At 37.1% G+C, this 14142-nt stretch overlaps 1 protein-coding gene and 1 long non-coding RNA gene across 4 annotated transcripts in view; one reads left to right on the top strand and one right to left on the bottom strand.

Annotated features, from left to right (window-relative positions):
• Positions 1-549: 549 nt before the first annotated feature.
• The window catches only part of SCOC (short coiled-coil protein), a 36281-nt gene continuing 22688 nt past the window's right edge, over positions 550-14142 (bottom strand). Inside the window, exons 1-4 of one of the 3 annotated variants that reach the window (XM_059378574.1) lie at positions 9249-9357; positions 4091-4162; positions 3675-3758; positions 550-2149 (exon numbers count right to left, since the gene is read on the bottom strand). In XM_059378574.1, coding sequence (XP_059234557.1) covers positions 2007-2149; positions 3675-3758; positions 4091-4112 — 249 coding nt within the window. In that variant the 5' untranslated portion in view covers positions 4113-4162; positions 9249-9357 and the 3' untranslated portion in view covers positions 550-2006. Of the gene's footprint in view, positions 2150-3674; positions 3759-4090; positions 4163-7560; positions 7627-9248; positions 9358-14142 lie in introns of those variants that run through there. The other 2 variants (XM_059378569.1, XM_059378564.1) reach the window with 2 other exon arrangements.
• The window catches only part of LOC132003247 (uncharacterized), a 56500-nt gene continuing 51970 nt past the window's right edge, over positions 9613-14142 (top strand). The window contains exon 1 of the long non-coding RNA XR_009400162.1: positions 9613-9699. This is a non-coding gene — a long non-coding RNA (uncharacterized LOC132003247). The remainder of the gene's footprint in view (positions 9700-14142) is intronic.

Raw genomic sequence — 14142 nt, 5'->3', positions numbered from 1 at the left:
TCTCAGCTCCTGCAATCTAGTTGTAATTAAGTCTCCACACCACTGGAATATAAGAAATGCCATTTCCGGGCAGGCCTAACCCTTAAAACCTTGCATATGTGTCTCATGCAGTTTCTCCGTAAATTAGAATAGTGATTAGAGTGACTTCGAAGCCACGGTCGAAAATGGCAGAGCTACCCTCAAGTTCCTGAATCATTATGTGAAACAAAGCCTGACAGCTTGAAATGCTTAACCTCAAGACCCTTAGCTGGGAAACAGAAACTTCTATATTTTATTAGTGTATCTCTTGTTATAGGAGCTTAGCCTAACCTAAATGTTACAACCATGTTTCCCCCGGCAATCTTGGATCGCTCTCTGAATTCTTTGCTTTTATTTTAAAAAATTAATGTAGAATACCCTGTAACATTTGTTTTAATAAAAATATTCCCCTACATGTACAGTAACTAGTACTTAAATAAGATATGCTACTTACCCTGTGGCTTTGACCAACCCTGCATATACCTGTATACCATTATACACACCACAGTTACTATATTAACACACACACAATCTCTGAAACAGCTTTTTATTAAACAGCAAAGCAAAATTGCAACACAATTTTAAGTGTTTGTAGATTAGGTCACAAAACGGATGCAAAATATTTGCAGTGTAACTATTATATTTATACAGCTAAAGTCATTCATTGACTCATACACCAATACAAACATAAGATTATTCCAGGATTAAAAGTAGCCCAAATCTAACAACCAAAACGGTATTAGTGGATCTCTTCCTATTTAACATTTTAACATTACTTTTGATACTAATTTTCTTACCAGATGGAATCTACAAACTAAATTTTTAGAAACTGTCAGAGTGACTAAAATTCTGCAAACCAAGTAGTTGGGTTTACAGAAAATTCTGGGAGAAGTAGTGAGATTAAAATACTGAGAAAATATCATCTAGTATACATGTAAAACTCCCTCATTTTATTCATGATTCGGATTCTAATAGACTCTGAAGGGATTCTGCAAAAGTTGATCTGCTGGGTGCTACAAAGAAACATTAAGACTAAACTCTTAGAAACTATTCTCTTTCAGATGTGGTTGACATAAGGTTAGTCACATTTAATCTACTCTCTCAGATCTAGTCTGTGTCAGGGATCACACAAATCTGGAGTAAAAACATTTTGGAGTTGTTTACTACAGTTTGCTAATTATCTTTTCAATCCTATTCATATTTTTCTCAAAATTTTCTATTCCAAACATATAACCAGAGTTCATCTTTTCAGATATTAAGTGGGTTGTTTTGTGCAAAAGGTAGGTTTTAACAACCAAACCTTCCCAATTTGACAATTCAGTTGCAAAGAAAAGTCTTCATACTTACAGCCTCTGTTTTCAACTGATTAAAGAGAAACCAACAATCCTATCTTATTACTATGACAAGCCCTAACTGAGAAAGTATCTCATTTAAGTTTCAACAATTCAAGCTCAGGTTACTCTCACAGATGATTAACTATTAAAATTACTTTTACAAATGTAAAACCAATTTTCTCCTTAAGGGAATGAAAATGGGAAGGAAGAAGCGAATGGAGAAGAGGCACAACATGGTGGACAGGGTACATAAAGCTGTGCGTTCAGTACATGATTTTGGTCACTTTTCACAACATGGTGGTTATTTTCTTGTATTTCTTACTATGCCTATGTCTTTATCTATTATTATAGATAAAAGACAGTGCTAAACCTATAAATCAAATTTGATAAAACATTCATTTTCAAGTTTCATAAATATATGCATTTCTAATTATAAAGTCTCTACAATACATTTGCACGTTTTCATAGACTAACTATTATACGCAAACTCATGAAGTCTTCTGTTATGCTCTTAATTTTGCCTAGATCTGACATTATCTTCATAAATATTCAATTAAGCCACAAACAAAAGTACTATAACTTTTAAAATCTATCCAGGTTTTAAAGAAAAAAAGATCAGCAGCAATTCAATAAAACAGAAGGGATGTAAATCCCTTACTTTCTTTTGCTTTTTGTGTCAGTTGTTTGAAAAACACTAGAAGCTGACATGAGGTTTTCTATATATTGTCCAAGAACTTGGTTTTCTGATTTTAGCTTCAGATTTTCTTCCTTAACTGCATCTACTCTTGCAGAGAGGTCTATATTAAAAAAAAAAAAAGTCCAGTATCAATAAAATGATGCCAATGACTCCATATTATACAAGACTTAGGATTCATTCTTAAAAGAGATAACACGATCTTTAAATTTTCTGCTTTTAAATTCAGGTAACTTTAGAAATTAAGGTAAACAAAGTAAACTGAATGCAAGTTAATAGCCAAAATTCTTAAAAAGAGATTTCATATTAAACTAAATGTTGGTAAATGGCATCTATGTGGAGTAGTTATTTCTTGAAATTGTTATTTCCATAAGATACAAACTTGGTTTTTAATATGTGAATTTTGGTTCATGTCTTATCAACATTAAAAAAAAAATCTTTGTTAGAAATGCTTAAGAAAACATGGCAGGCAAATACAACTCGATTTATACATTGGATACATTGGATTTATACATTGGGTATAGGTCAGTTTCCAAGAAATTGAGCATTTTGTATTTTTACATTAGCAAGAAATTCAAAAGTTCTTAATGATCAAATAAAACATTATCTTCATTCTTTCATTTAACAACTAAGTATTGGGGCCCTTTAAGAGCCAGGCACTATTCTAGAGACAACACTAACAAAAGTCCTTGCCCTCACAGAGCTTATATTCTAATGTACATGTGGACACATGTGCATTTGCAAAGCCCCAAGTAGGGGTCAAGAGAAAAAAGAAGGGTATGAGTTGCAGGAACCAACAGGGAAGTTGTCTTTTTAATATAGTATGGTCAGTGATATTCTGATAGAGGGAACTGACCAGAGACTTAAAAGAAATGAGGGAATGAGCCATACAGAATGCAAACAACCTAAGCAGAGAACAAACAGAATAGCAACCACTAAGACCCTCAGTAGAAGCTTGCAGAAAGAATGGCAAGAAAGTCAGTGTCTGAGGTAGACTGAATGAGGCAGAGTGTGACATGACTGATTCTGAAAGGTATAAGGAGGTAAAAGATTTCCAGAGGGTAACCTGGCTTTTATTAACTGTGAAATGGGAAGCCAGTGCAATGACATGATCTCCTCACCCTGCTGTTAAAAAAAAAAAAAAAAAAAAAACCACACACACAACACAACCTCTTAATTTCATCAAAAACCAAGATATTTCAGTGGTAGTATTAATTTCATGCAAGACATTTAGGAAATGAAAAAACTCAGATCAATTCACTTTTAATCTCTGAAGCTAAAACATTTTTAAAGTAAAAACTTTAAGGTTTTTGCAAAGTATATGCCTTATTAAAGTGGACTTAGTAATATCTCTGTTCAGGGGTTTAAGGGGCTCTCATGTAATAAACAGCATTACATTAACCCCGGAGGGATGCACAGGAACACTATTTGACTTTCTTATTGAAGCGCATTTGTTCTTTAAAATCAACAGCCAAAGCTGCAGGGAGGAGGGAACAGAAACTATTGAAATCGACTTTGAAGCTTATACTTTAAAAACTGGGGGCATGATAAGGAAATTAAGCAGAACAAATGCTTACAATTTCAACTAACTGGATATTGTTCAAGAAAACTACAAAATGGAAGCAAACCTTCAAGTGTGTGTTGAAGTTCCAACACTTGATTAATAAGTCGTGTTTTCTCCTCCAGTTCCACCTGGTTTTCAGCATCCACTGCTGTAATACAAAGGTTCAGGTTTACTAGTAATTAACATTAGGTACTATTTGTGTAGCACAGCACTTAAAGATATGCAAAATGTTTTATATCCATTGTCTTACTTGACTTAAGAGGCCTGGAAAGGAAGAAATTAGATGCCCACAAGGCAGATAAGGACACCAAGGTGAAGATAAAGGAGTTTGTCATTATCGATCCTTTCTAGATCTAGAGAGGTTATAAATAATTAGCCAAATCCAAGCATTCTAAATATTGCTTCTCTGTTCTTTCCATTGCTTAAGCCAAAAGCATCCACAAAACCAGGAACTCACAAAAAGGGGAAATAAGCACATACCATCCATGTCGGCATTCATCATCTTGGGTAACAAGTTTTTGGGCCTTGGGTACAAAATCCTTGATGAATGGTCTGCAATAAGAGAAAGTTAGAAACAGACACATATAGCAATAAAATACCACTATACATTTTAAAAAACTTTTAAAGGAGAAAATGATCAAAGTTATGGAAGAACAAATATAAAATATTAGAAATTTTAAATATGTTATCTTCTTGGAAAGTGATATGGTAATAAATCATGCTCATGAAAACACTTCAATATTTTTTACTCAGGAATTTTGCTCTTGGAAATTTAGCCTAAGGAAAATTACAAAGAAGGAAAAAATTATATGCATAAAATTTTCACTTCAACCTTATTTACAACCCACAAAACTGGAAACAATATGAACTGTCCATTCAGTGTCTGGTTAATTACTGTAGTTTCTAATCGAGTGGCTACTAAAAATAATCATGATGACTATAACATGGAAGAATGTTTACAAAATTGTGTGTTCACTGATGTAAATTATGTAAAATATACATAAATACAAATAAAGAGAACAGCAAAATGAAAAAAGCTCTTATGTTAAGGATGATGATAGGGATGAAGACAAATCTCTTAAAAATATTTTTCCTTTTAAAGTATTACCTTATACATACTGTTTAATATTTTTTATTGATAAGTTCAAGTTCAAGAGAAAAATACTAGTTACCTGAAACACTAAAATGGGAAAAATGAAAAAATATCAACTTGTTACCTTCTGGTTATGGTTAAAACAGATTAAATAGGATGTGTATAAGTAAATATTAATATTTTACTGTTTCTATAAAAGGTTCTAAAATATTGGGCCACCTAGGTGGCTCAGTCGGTTAAGCATGTAACTCTTGATTTCGGCTCAGGTCATGATCTCAGGGTCCTGAGACTGAGCCCCGTGTTGGGCTCTACAATTAGCTCAAAGTCTGCTTAAGATTCTTTCTAACTCTGTGCCCCACCCACAGGCATGCTTAAATAAAAAGAATTTTTTTTAAGTTTCCAAAATATTAAAGCATAAAATTCCTGTGAAATGTGTTCTGCTCTATAGCTAACGTTCATTTCATATTCAGTGTGCTCAAGATTTTTAAATAAACCAGATTACTGCTGGAAACAGATTTGTAAACAATCTAATCTACTCATTGAAGCAGTGAGTAGACAGGTATAGACCTGCCAGTATTACTACTTTTTCAACAAATTATTTATAGAGCACCTACTATACCAAGGCACTCTTATGCCTCTGTATGCTAAATAGTAGAACCCAGATCCTACTGAACAGGATGTCTATATTCTAGAACCAGAATCTTAAGAGTTATTAGTGTATTGAGTATTCCCTCACAGTTTTGATTGTTAAATTGTGAGACAATTCAGATACTTGCATGAACATGGAGATAAAATGCTCAGTGTATGTATATATAAACTACCTCTGAAATAAGAGATCACTTGTTGGTCTAAAGAAGAAAGACATTTAACATCCCTTACATGGCATTATGAAAGACTTCACTAGCTACAAATGGTATAAAATTGACCTAATGCTTAATAAAAATCTACTGAGTCCTCTAGCATCTTTCTACTTATCTAGCATTAGAGCTGCTCTCCCTCAAATTGTTTTCACATGTTTTTAATCCTCAAGTTCTTTGTACTTCGGAGAAAGTTCACACATATATATGTGATATAATATGTACATATTATATACATAGTACATCTGCATTATACATATGTAATATAATGTACATAATATGTAAGATAATATAAACTTTTTCTGATGCAACAGCCAAAAGCAAACGTGATCTTGAGAGTACTTAGCAACAACAGCCTGCAGCTTGGCTATTTCTGCTGTTAAATAATATACAAAAGGTACTTCAAAATTCTGACATTTAGTGGTTTTAAGAATACAGCTCAAACAAAATTTTCATGACAGCTGAGAAGAGTTATAAGATACAAAAGCAAAGCAACAGATAATCATGCAATCAATGCATGACTTTGAAATCAAGTTTAATATAGGGATGTGGAATACTTCTTTGGTCTATGTTTCAGTCTAATACTAAAATTAAACCAAAAAGTCTTATACAAAGGTAAAGTGCTCCAAATTGATCAGTATAATAATGAGGCCAGTTTCTGAAATTTTGGCCACATGTAACCCAAACAATGGAAAATCTGTGTGGCTTATCAACAGTTTGACTTCACCTGAAAAAAATGAAAGAACAAAAGGCAGAAAAATGGAATGGAAGGGGCTTGTTAGAGGAAAAATGAAACTTAGAAACACACACAGAAAACTGGGGTGGAGGCAAGAGCACAAAAGCCTGGTGGGCACAAGACAGTGCTAGGAGATATATAACAAAACCCAAGAGAACACTATACACATCACAGTCTATGTAAGATAGCCTCCATGACTGTACAGCACAAAATCTGTCCAACTCTAGGTGGCAGCCCTGGGCAAAAGGGTATTCATGACTCTTCAATGAAGCAGACAAGAGCACTGCTGGCTGTCTCTCCACAGCAACAACAAAGACAAACAGTAATTTTCTTATTCTGACGGGATTAAACAGGCTGGCCTCAAAATGCTATTCTTGCATATATTCAAGGTCTTCCAGTAAATTTAGAGTAACAGACTGATTTTATAAGGTCAGAAGGTTCATTGAACTCTTTTATCAAAGTATTTTAGCCACAGGTTTTATTTTCTTCCAAAATACAGTCAATCCTAAAACCTCACAATGTCTACATTAGCACAGGTACTTTGTCATAATATGCACTTAATACCAGACTGAGTTTTTCAACTATAAAATCTTTTTCTCAGTCTATACTTGCTATCACATCAGTTCAATTTCATGTGAAATGTACTTTTAAGAGTTCATTTTCGGGGCATCAGGGTAGCTCAGGTGGTTAAGCGTACTACTCTTGATCTCAGCGCAGGTCTTTATCTCAGGGTCCTGACTTCAAGCCTGGTACTGGGTTCCATGTTGGGAATGGAGCCTACTTAATTTAAAAAAAAAAGAAAAAAGAAAAAGAAAAGAAAATCCAGACCAAAGTATCTCTAGCATGAGGACACTGAAATGAGTGTGGGGTGTTAAGGCTGATCTGTTTATTCTAAAGCTGCCTTCACTCCGAAATGGATATGGTTCTTGAAGATCTGTCAACTCTGACCTAAGCCTAGGTTGGATCTTAAACGCTTTTCTCAAATTACAGTACGTTCTGGTGCCTATCTTCATCTGGCCTTGGTGGGGAGAAGATAATCTAGAATTATTTTGATAGTATAAGTCCAGGAAGCAAAAAGTACAGAGAGAACAAGAGTCAGGAAGTGTGACAAACATTTAGGATGGATGCATTTTCCATGCCCACACTTCTGTGATCAAAGACTACTCTTTTACCAAAGGAGAACTCTACCTTCTCTTATAGTATCCTGAATAGTACCACTGTTAAGCAGTTTAGCACAGTGATAAAGGGTATAAATTTATATTACCTGGATTTAAATCCTAGCTCTGCTATTTATAAGCTCTGAAATCTTGAGCAAGGTTAACATCTCAGCCTCAGTTTCCTTATCTGTAAAATGATAAAAGTATGTACCTCACATTTTTGTTTTAAGAATGAGTTGAAATGTACGGTACTTTCAATGATACCTCATAATGTTAGCTATTATCTCCTCTACCTTTTGGCTCTAATTCAGGCCACAAAAAGAAGTTTTGGTAAAATCACCTGGTCTAGCCACTTCATTTTACAAACAAACGGAGACCAAATAATGGCTTACCCAAAATCACAAAAGTAGTCACTGACAGAGCCAAGACTACTAGGCTAGTTGTTTTCCATCACACCACCACAGGAATGCTCACCTCTGAGACCTAAGATTTTGAGACTTTTTCCTGATACCCACCCAACTTGTTTGCATCTAAAACTGATTTTCATGTCATCCACTTATTAGTGAATAAGACTACTAAAATAATGTCATTGTTGATTAACATACTAAATGCTTTACATATATTATTAGTTCATCAAATCAACAGAGGGCATTGTAATTTATATTCGTGGGTACTGTACCTCAGAAAGGCTACGTATCTGCCTTAGACTTCACAGCCAATTTTGCACCAAGATGCTGAAAGCAGGTCTAACTATGAAGTCCCTGTTTTTTCCATTGTATAATGGAAATACAGCCCTAATCTATGTGTGCCAAATATTTTTGCAGTCTTTGATGTTAAATTCCTTTGACATTTTACTAAGCAACTAAAGATAAATTTTATTCCATTCACGGCGCATCCACTTTCAACTTGGTCTGTCTGTTCAGGCCTGTTCAAGTTTTGCATTGTTCTGGCTAGATAAATCCAGTTTCAGATCCCACAGGATTAAGAAATTGACTGGCCAAAGGAGGACAGGAACGGAAGGTGGATCGCCAGAGAATGGCTAGCTATAGTGAATTTAATCGAGGAGTACAGCCACAGAATACACAAGCATAGCTTTGGATCATCAGGTTAGAGACAGCGCCGGGCACATAGCACAGCAGGTCCTTAACATTGTTACGTCATAGTAGTGGAATCGATACATTGTATAACAAAAACCCCGCCTTTCCAAAGGCATCCTCTTTCTCCTTTTCAATCCTAACTCCCCAAAACTTGCTCGGCAGGATCCTTGAGGGAAGTCCAAGTAGAAACTAACCGGGAGCTCCTTTCGGCGCCAGGAAAGCTGTCGCCAGCCCTTATTTTACCGCTCGCTCGCCACCCTCCCCGCCTCGGCGTCCTCTCCTCCCACCTCCCGGGCTCTCCGCAGAGCAGCCACGGACTAGTCCCGGCGTGCCAGGCCCATCCTGCCCAAGCGTCCCTCTGCAGTCCCAGTTCAGGGCGGGAGGCTGGACAGCGGCCTTCGACTCAGAAGAGGCGCGAGAAGGCGGCGGGGGGGTCCGCCTAACGGACGCGAGCAGCCTCTCCCCAAAGGAACCCAATAAGAAGATGAGAAGAAGGTTACGCAGGGGCTCTGCAGGGAGTCAGGCCTGAAGCGCCCACCAAATGCCCAGGCCCGAAGCCGCTCTTCCTGGGCACCTGGTGCGCCGGGCCGCGTCCAGCCCTCCCGCCCCCCATCCCACCCCACTCCCCAGGCGCTGTACGGGAGTCGCAACTCCAGCCGCCCGGGGCCAGGCCCTCCGCGGCCCTTGACTGCCCTCACCTGCCGTTGAAGAAGCCAGGAGTGGGAGGGAGCGGGATAGACGCCTCAGGCCCCAACTCTTGGACCAACCGGTATCGGCAGCTCCGCCCTCTGCGCCCACAGAGCCTGCGCCGTGCCGGGAGTCCCGCCCTGTCCCTCCCCGTCCCGCGCCGTGGCCCACCAATCCCCACTCAAGAAGACACGCCTGCGCATTAGCTGTACGACGCCCCAATCGTCCTTTGTCAAAGCCCCATGATCCACCTTTCGCCATAACAAAAGGACGTTGGCATCCAATCAGGATTGAGGCTGTTGTGGGCGGGTCCGGTAAAAGCAACAGCCAATGACAGTACAGGAGCGAAGTTAAGCGTGAGAAAGCCAGTCCAAAGAAAGCCGCTCTTCAGTCTCAGCAGGGGTCGGAGAAATTGCGGTCAGAAAGCCAGTATGGAAAATTCTGACAGCTGTCAGGAAGGAGGTTGGTAAAACCAAATGCTGGGGGAGAGGTAAATCATTCAAGTTTAAGAAAAGGGCATTTGTGGACATAATAGGTAAAGCCAGTGCAATACCGAAGTACCTCAATTCTAAAAGGAGACTTTTCCAACTTTTCTCACTTCCCAAATCGGAAAGTTCCTAAGTACACCCCTAGTGGATTGTTCCTCTCCTCATCCTTTCCAAACGATTATTAAATCCGTAGTGCAATTGACCATTTAAGGATATTTTAGCACTGAGAAAATACCTTAACAGTACTTTGGTATATAGAGCGTTTGCTCACCTTATCTCATTTTGATTCTCACAGTAACCCACAGAAAACAAATGAAGCTTAAGAGTAAATGCCTTGCTCGAGGTCATACATGCAGTATGAAATGCTGCTGCCAGGCTTTGGGATGTAATGCAATCTGGCTTGATAGCGTTCATTGGTATCTAGCACTTGACACAAAGCGGCTTGGGTTTAGTATTTGTAGAGTACGAGGTAGTAATACTATATTGTTTTGGCTTTGGCACATTCTCCTGAGTTGTAGAGGAGAGCCTGTGTCTGCCTGTTTCTTGACTTTTTTCACTTCTGGTTCAGTTTGCTGACCTACTGCCTTAACCCTTTTAAGAAATATGTAAAAAATATTCCACTTAAGTATTAAGAACTATACATTTGGCTGGACCCATGATACATAATTTGAGAAAATTACTAGAATGCAGCACAGGACCTAAATAAATAGAAAATAAGAAAGGCCCAGGGTCTATCCAGTAGGAATGTCAGAAAGAGAAACTAGAGAGAATGGTTGTGAGCCGTATCAAAGAATAATAACTAAGAATTGTTCAGGATTGTGGAATATTTGAATGCACAGATTCAAGAAGCACTTACTCTTGAGCAGGTGTAAAATAAAGAATTCCATATGTGGTGGCGCCTGGGTGACTCAGTGGGTTAAGCCTCTGCCTTCCGCTCAGGTCATGATCTTGGGGTCCTGGGATCCAGCCGGGCATTGAGCTCACTGCTTGGTGGGGAGCCTGCTTCCCCCCCCCCCCCGCTTGCCTCTCTGTCTGCTTGTGACCTTTGTCTGTCGAATAAATAAATAAAATCTTAAAAAAAAAAGTATTCCGTATGTGGACACATCCTGATGAAACTGCAGAACACCAAAGACTAAGAACTATTAAAAGCAACTTTTTTGTTGTTGTTATAGTGGCTTTTTTTTTTTAGTTTTAAATAGAATAAAATATACATAACACAAAAAAATTATCATCTTAACTATCTTAAAGTGTACAGTTCAGTAGTGTTGAGTATATTCACATTGTCATGCAACCAATCTCCATAACACTTTTCATCTCGGAAACCTGAAACTCTATACCCATTAAAAAACAACTCCCCATTTAACTCTCCCCTCAGCACCTGGCAACTGCAATACTTTTTGTCTCTACAAAACATGATGGCTTTAGGACCTCATGTAGGTGGTATCTCTTAAAATATTTATCTTTTTGTGACTGACTTATTTCACTTATCATGACATCCTGAAGCCTCATCCATATTGTAGTATGTGTCAGAATTTCCTTCCTTTTTAAGGCTGAATAACATTCCCTTGTATGTATATACCACATTTTATTTATTCATTCATCTGGTGATGGACACTTGGCTTGCTTCCAACCTTTAGCTATTGTGAATGCTACAATGTGAATGTGATGTGTGCAAGTATCTCTTTGAGACCCTGTCTTCAATTCTGTTCAGTGTATATCCAGAAGTGGAATTGCTGGATCATATGGTAATTTGATCTATTTTAAAAGCAACTTTTTTCCCCTCTCTCTCTCTGCCTGCCTCTCTGCCTACCTGTGATCTCTGTCAAATAAATAAATAAATAAAATCTTTTTTTTTTTTTTAAAGCAACTTTTTAAAATGCGGTAATGACACAAGAATAGACAAAAAGAAAATTAGAGGGTAACTGTACCTGGAAGTTGGAATACACTAAATGTGTCTGATAAGAAGTGTTGGGCAGGTTGTGGAAAGGAACTATTCATGACTGCTGAAAGTGTAAATGGTACAATTACTTTGTTGTTGCTGTGGGCTTTTGTTTGTTTGTTTTTGAGAGAGAGGAGAGGCAGACAGTGAGAGAGAGAATCCCAAGCAGGCTCCACATCCTGTACCAAACCCAGTGTGGGGGCACTTGATCCCAGGATCCAGAGATCATCATCTGAGTTGAAATCAAGAGTCAGCCACTCAGCCAACTGAACCACCCAGGCACCCTGGTATAATAACTTTGTAAATAGGCTATGAAAAAGACAACTGATGGTGGTTTTAGTTAGATTGGCTATTCACATAAAAAATGAAATTAGATTCTGACCTCCACTGCAAGTAAAACTGAATTCCAAATGAAGTAAATATTCCCTCTCTCACTATCTCTTGCTGTCTATCTGTCATAATAAATAAAATCTTTTAAAAAAAAATACTTGAATGAGCAATCATTAAAAATCCTGAAACAGAAGTTGTTGAGAGTATAAGCAATATAATAGAAGCTGCAAATAAGAACCAAATGGAAACTTTATAACTGAAAAAGAAAATAGCTGAAATATAAAACTGTAAAAAATCAGCAGTAGGATGAAGAGGAAAGAGTTGGTGAACTTGAGGAAATCTCAGTAGAAATTATTCAGTCTTAAATACAGGGAGAAGAGTTGGCAAAAACCAATGAACCAACCTCAGGAGTAGAAGACAACAAAAGAGATGCCATTTTGTGTCACCAGAGTCCCGGAAGAAAAGGAAGGAGAGTATAGATGGTTCTGAAAAACACTTGAAGAAATAATGGTTTTCCAATCTTCATAAAAGACAGTTTCATAAGAGAACGGTATGATGAGGAAAATAATGTCTCAAAGGCTCTGAGGATGGAGTATAATGAAAAAGACTTGAGAAACACTAATCTAGAGCACGAACATCACAAAGAGAACCCATTAGATAACATTTATTTCCTGATGGAAGAAGAATGTACCACCATCTATGAAAGAGTCCTACAAAAAAAAAAAAAAAAAAAAAAAAAGGAAAACAAAGTGGAACCTGACCTGATCAAGCCCATTAAGTAGCAGTTTAACAGGAAATACAGAAATATATTAAATCTACTGCCTGGACAAAATTAGCAAAATGTGGCTATGGACAAAAAACAACAAGACAAAAACAAAAAACAAAGCCCCTTTCTTCAACAAAAAGAAAAGAAATTGCACTGGGGGGGGGGGAAAGGAATAGAAAGAACTCTACAGATAAAAGGGCACTTATAATACATATTTTTAAAAACAGACCAAAAACCTGTGATTTATTTTGGATGCTAACACCATTTAGGAGACGCATGAAAGTGATTGCCATCAAGTAGAATATGACTAGAGTATTCATCTTTTTTAAAATTCTGGAACCAAACGTATATCACGTAAGATAATTAGACTTTAAAGGAGGTCTTTAGACAAATTATCTCAAAAAATGTAATGTACCAAAGATAAAATTAGAGAGCAATATATCAATCACAAAATGTTGCAAATTTGATAAAACAGTGTTGCTGATAATTGCAAATTTGATAAAAACAGTGTTGCTGATAATTAAGATTTGCCCTTGAAGATAGAAAATCCTTGAAATAGGGACGCCTGGGTGGCTCAGTTGGTTAAGCAGCTGCCTTCGGCTCAGGTCATGATCCCAGCGTCCTCCTGGGATCGAGTCCCACATCGGGCTCCTTGCTCCGCAGGGAGCCTGCTTCTCCCTCTGACTCTGCCTTCCACTCTGTCTGCCTGTGCTCGCTCTCACTCTTTCTCTCTTACAAATAAATAAATAAAATCTTTAAAAAAAAAAAAAAAAAAGAAAATCCTTGAAATAACAAAAATGTGACAAAAAAAAACAGTACTCCCAAGTGGATATAAAAAGGGAGTTGGAATTTTAGCAAACCAATCATGAAGTGAACATTCATTAGGCTATACAGTTATTTTTATACAATGTTCCATATTTGCATTATATTTTTCAATTAAAAATGGTTTAAAAATAATCACAAAAGTTCCTTTCTTCTAAGTAAGGCAAACATATACATACAAATAGAAACCAATGAAATTGCACAGAATTTGTACATATTTGCTTGTAAGAAGAACACTTGTTATCTAAGGCATGTGTATATTAATATTATAAAACATCTAAGTAAAGGCATACAATTAAAATACTCTTCATAGAGAATGGGGAACTCCAAATTGAAAATTATTGTTACAAAGCAATGTATCATGTGAGGAAGAAATGATAAATTGTAGAGAACTTCCAAGATCATTTTGATGTTCCAGACTGACATAGTCTCATCATGAACATGAAACCTAACTTGTCTTAATTAGAGAGTTGTAAACATACTGGGGATATTTTAAAGTGAAATATGCTAAATGGAGGCATTTTGATAACTTTCAAGTGTAACCAGGTGTGTTCCCTGGT

This window comes from Mustela nigripes, chromosome 1 (assembly GCF_022355385.1).
Source record: "Mustela nigripes isolate SB6536 chromosome 1, MUSNIG.SB6536, whole genome shotgun sequence".
Classification (NCBI taxonomy): Eukaryota; Metazoa; Chordata; class Mammalia; order Carnivora; family Mustelidae; genus Mustela; species Mustela nigripes.
This window is presented reverse-complemented; position numbering and strand designations above follow the sequence as displayed.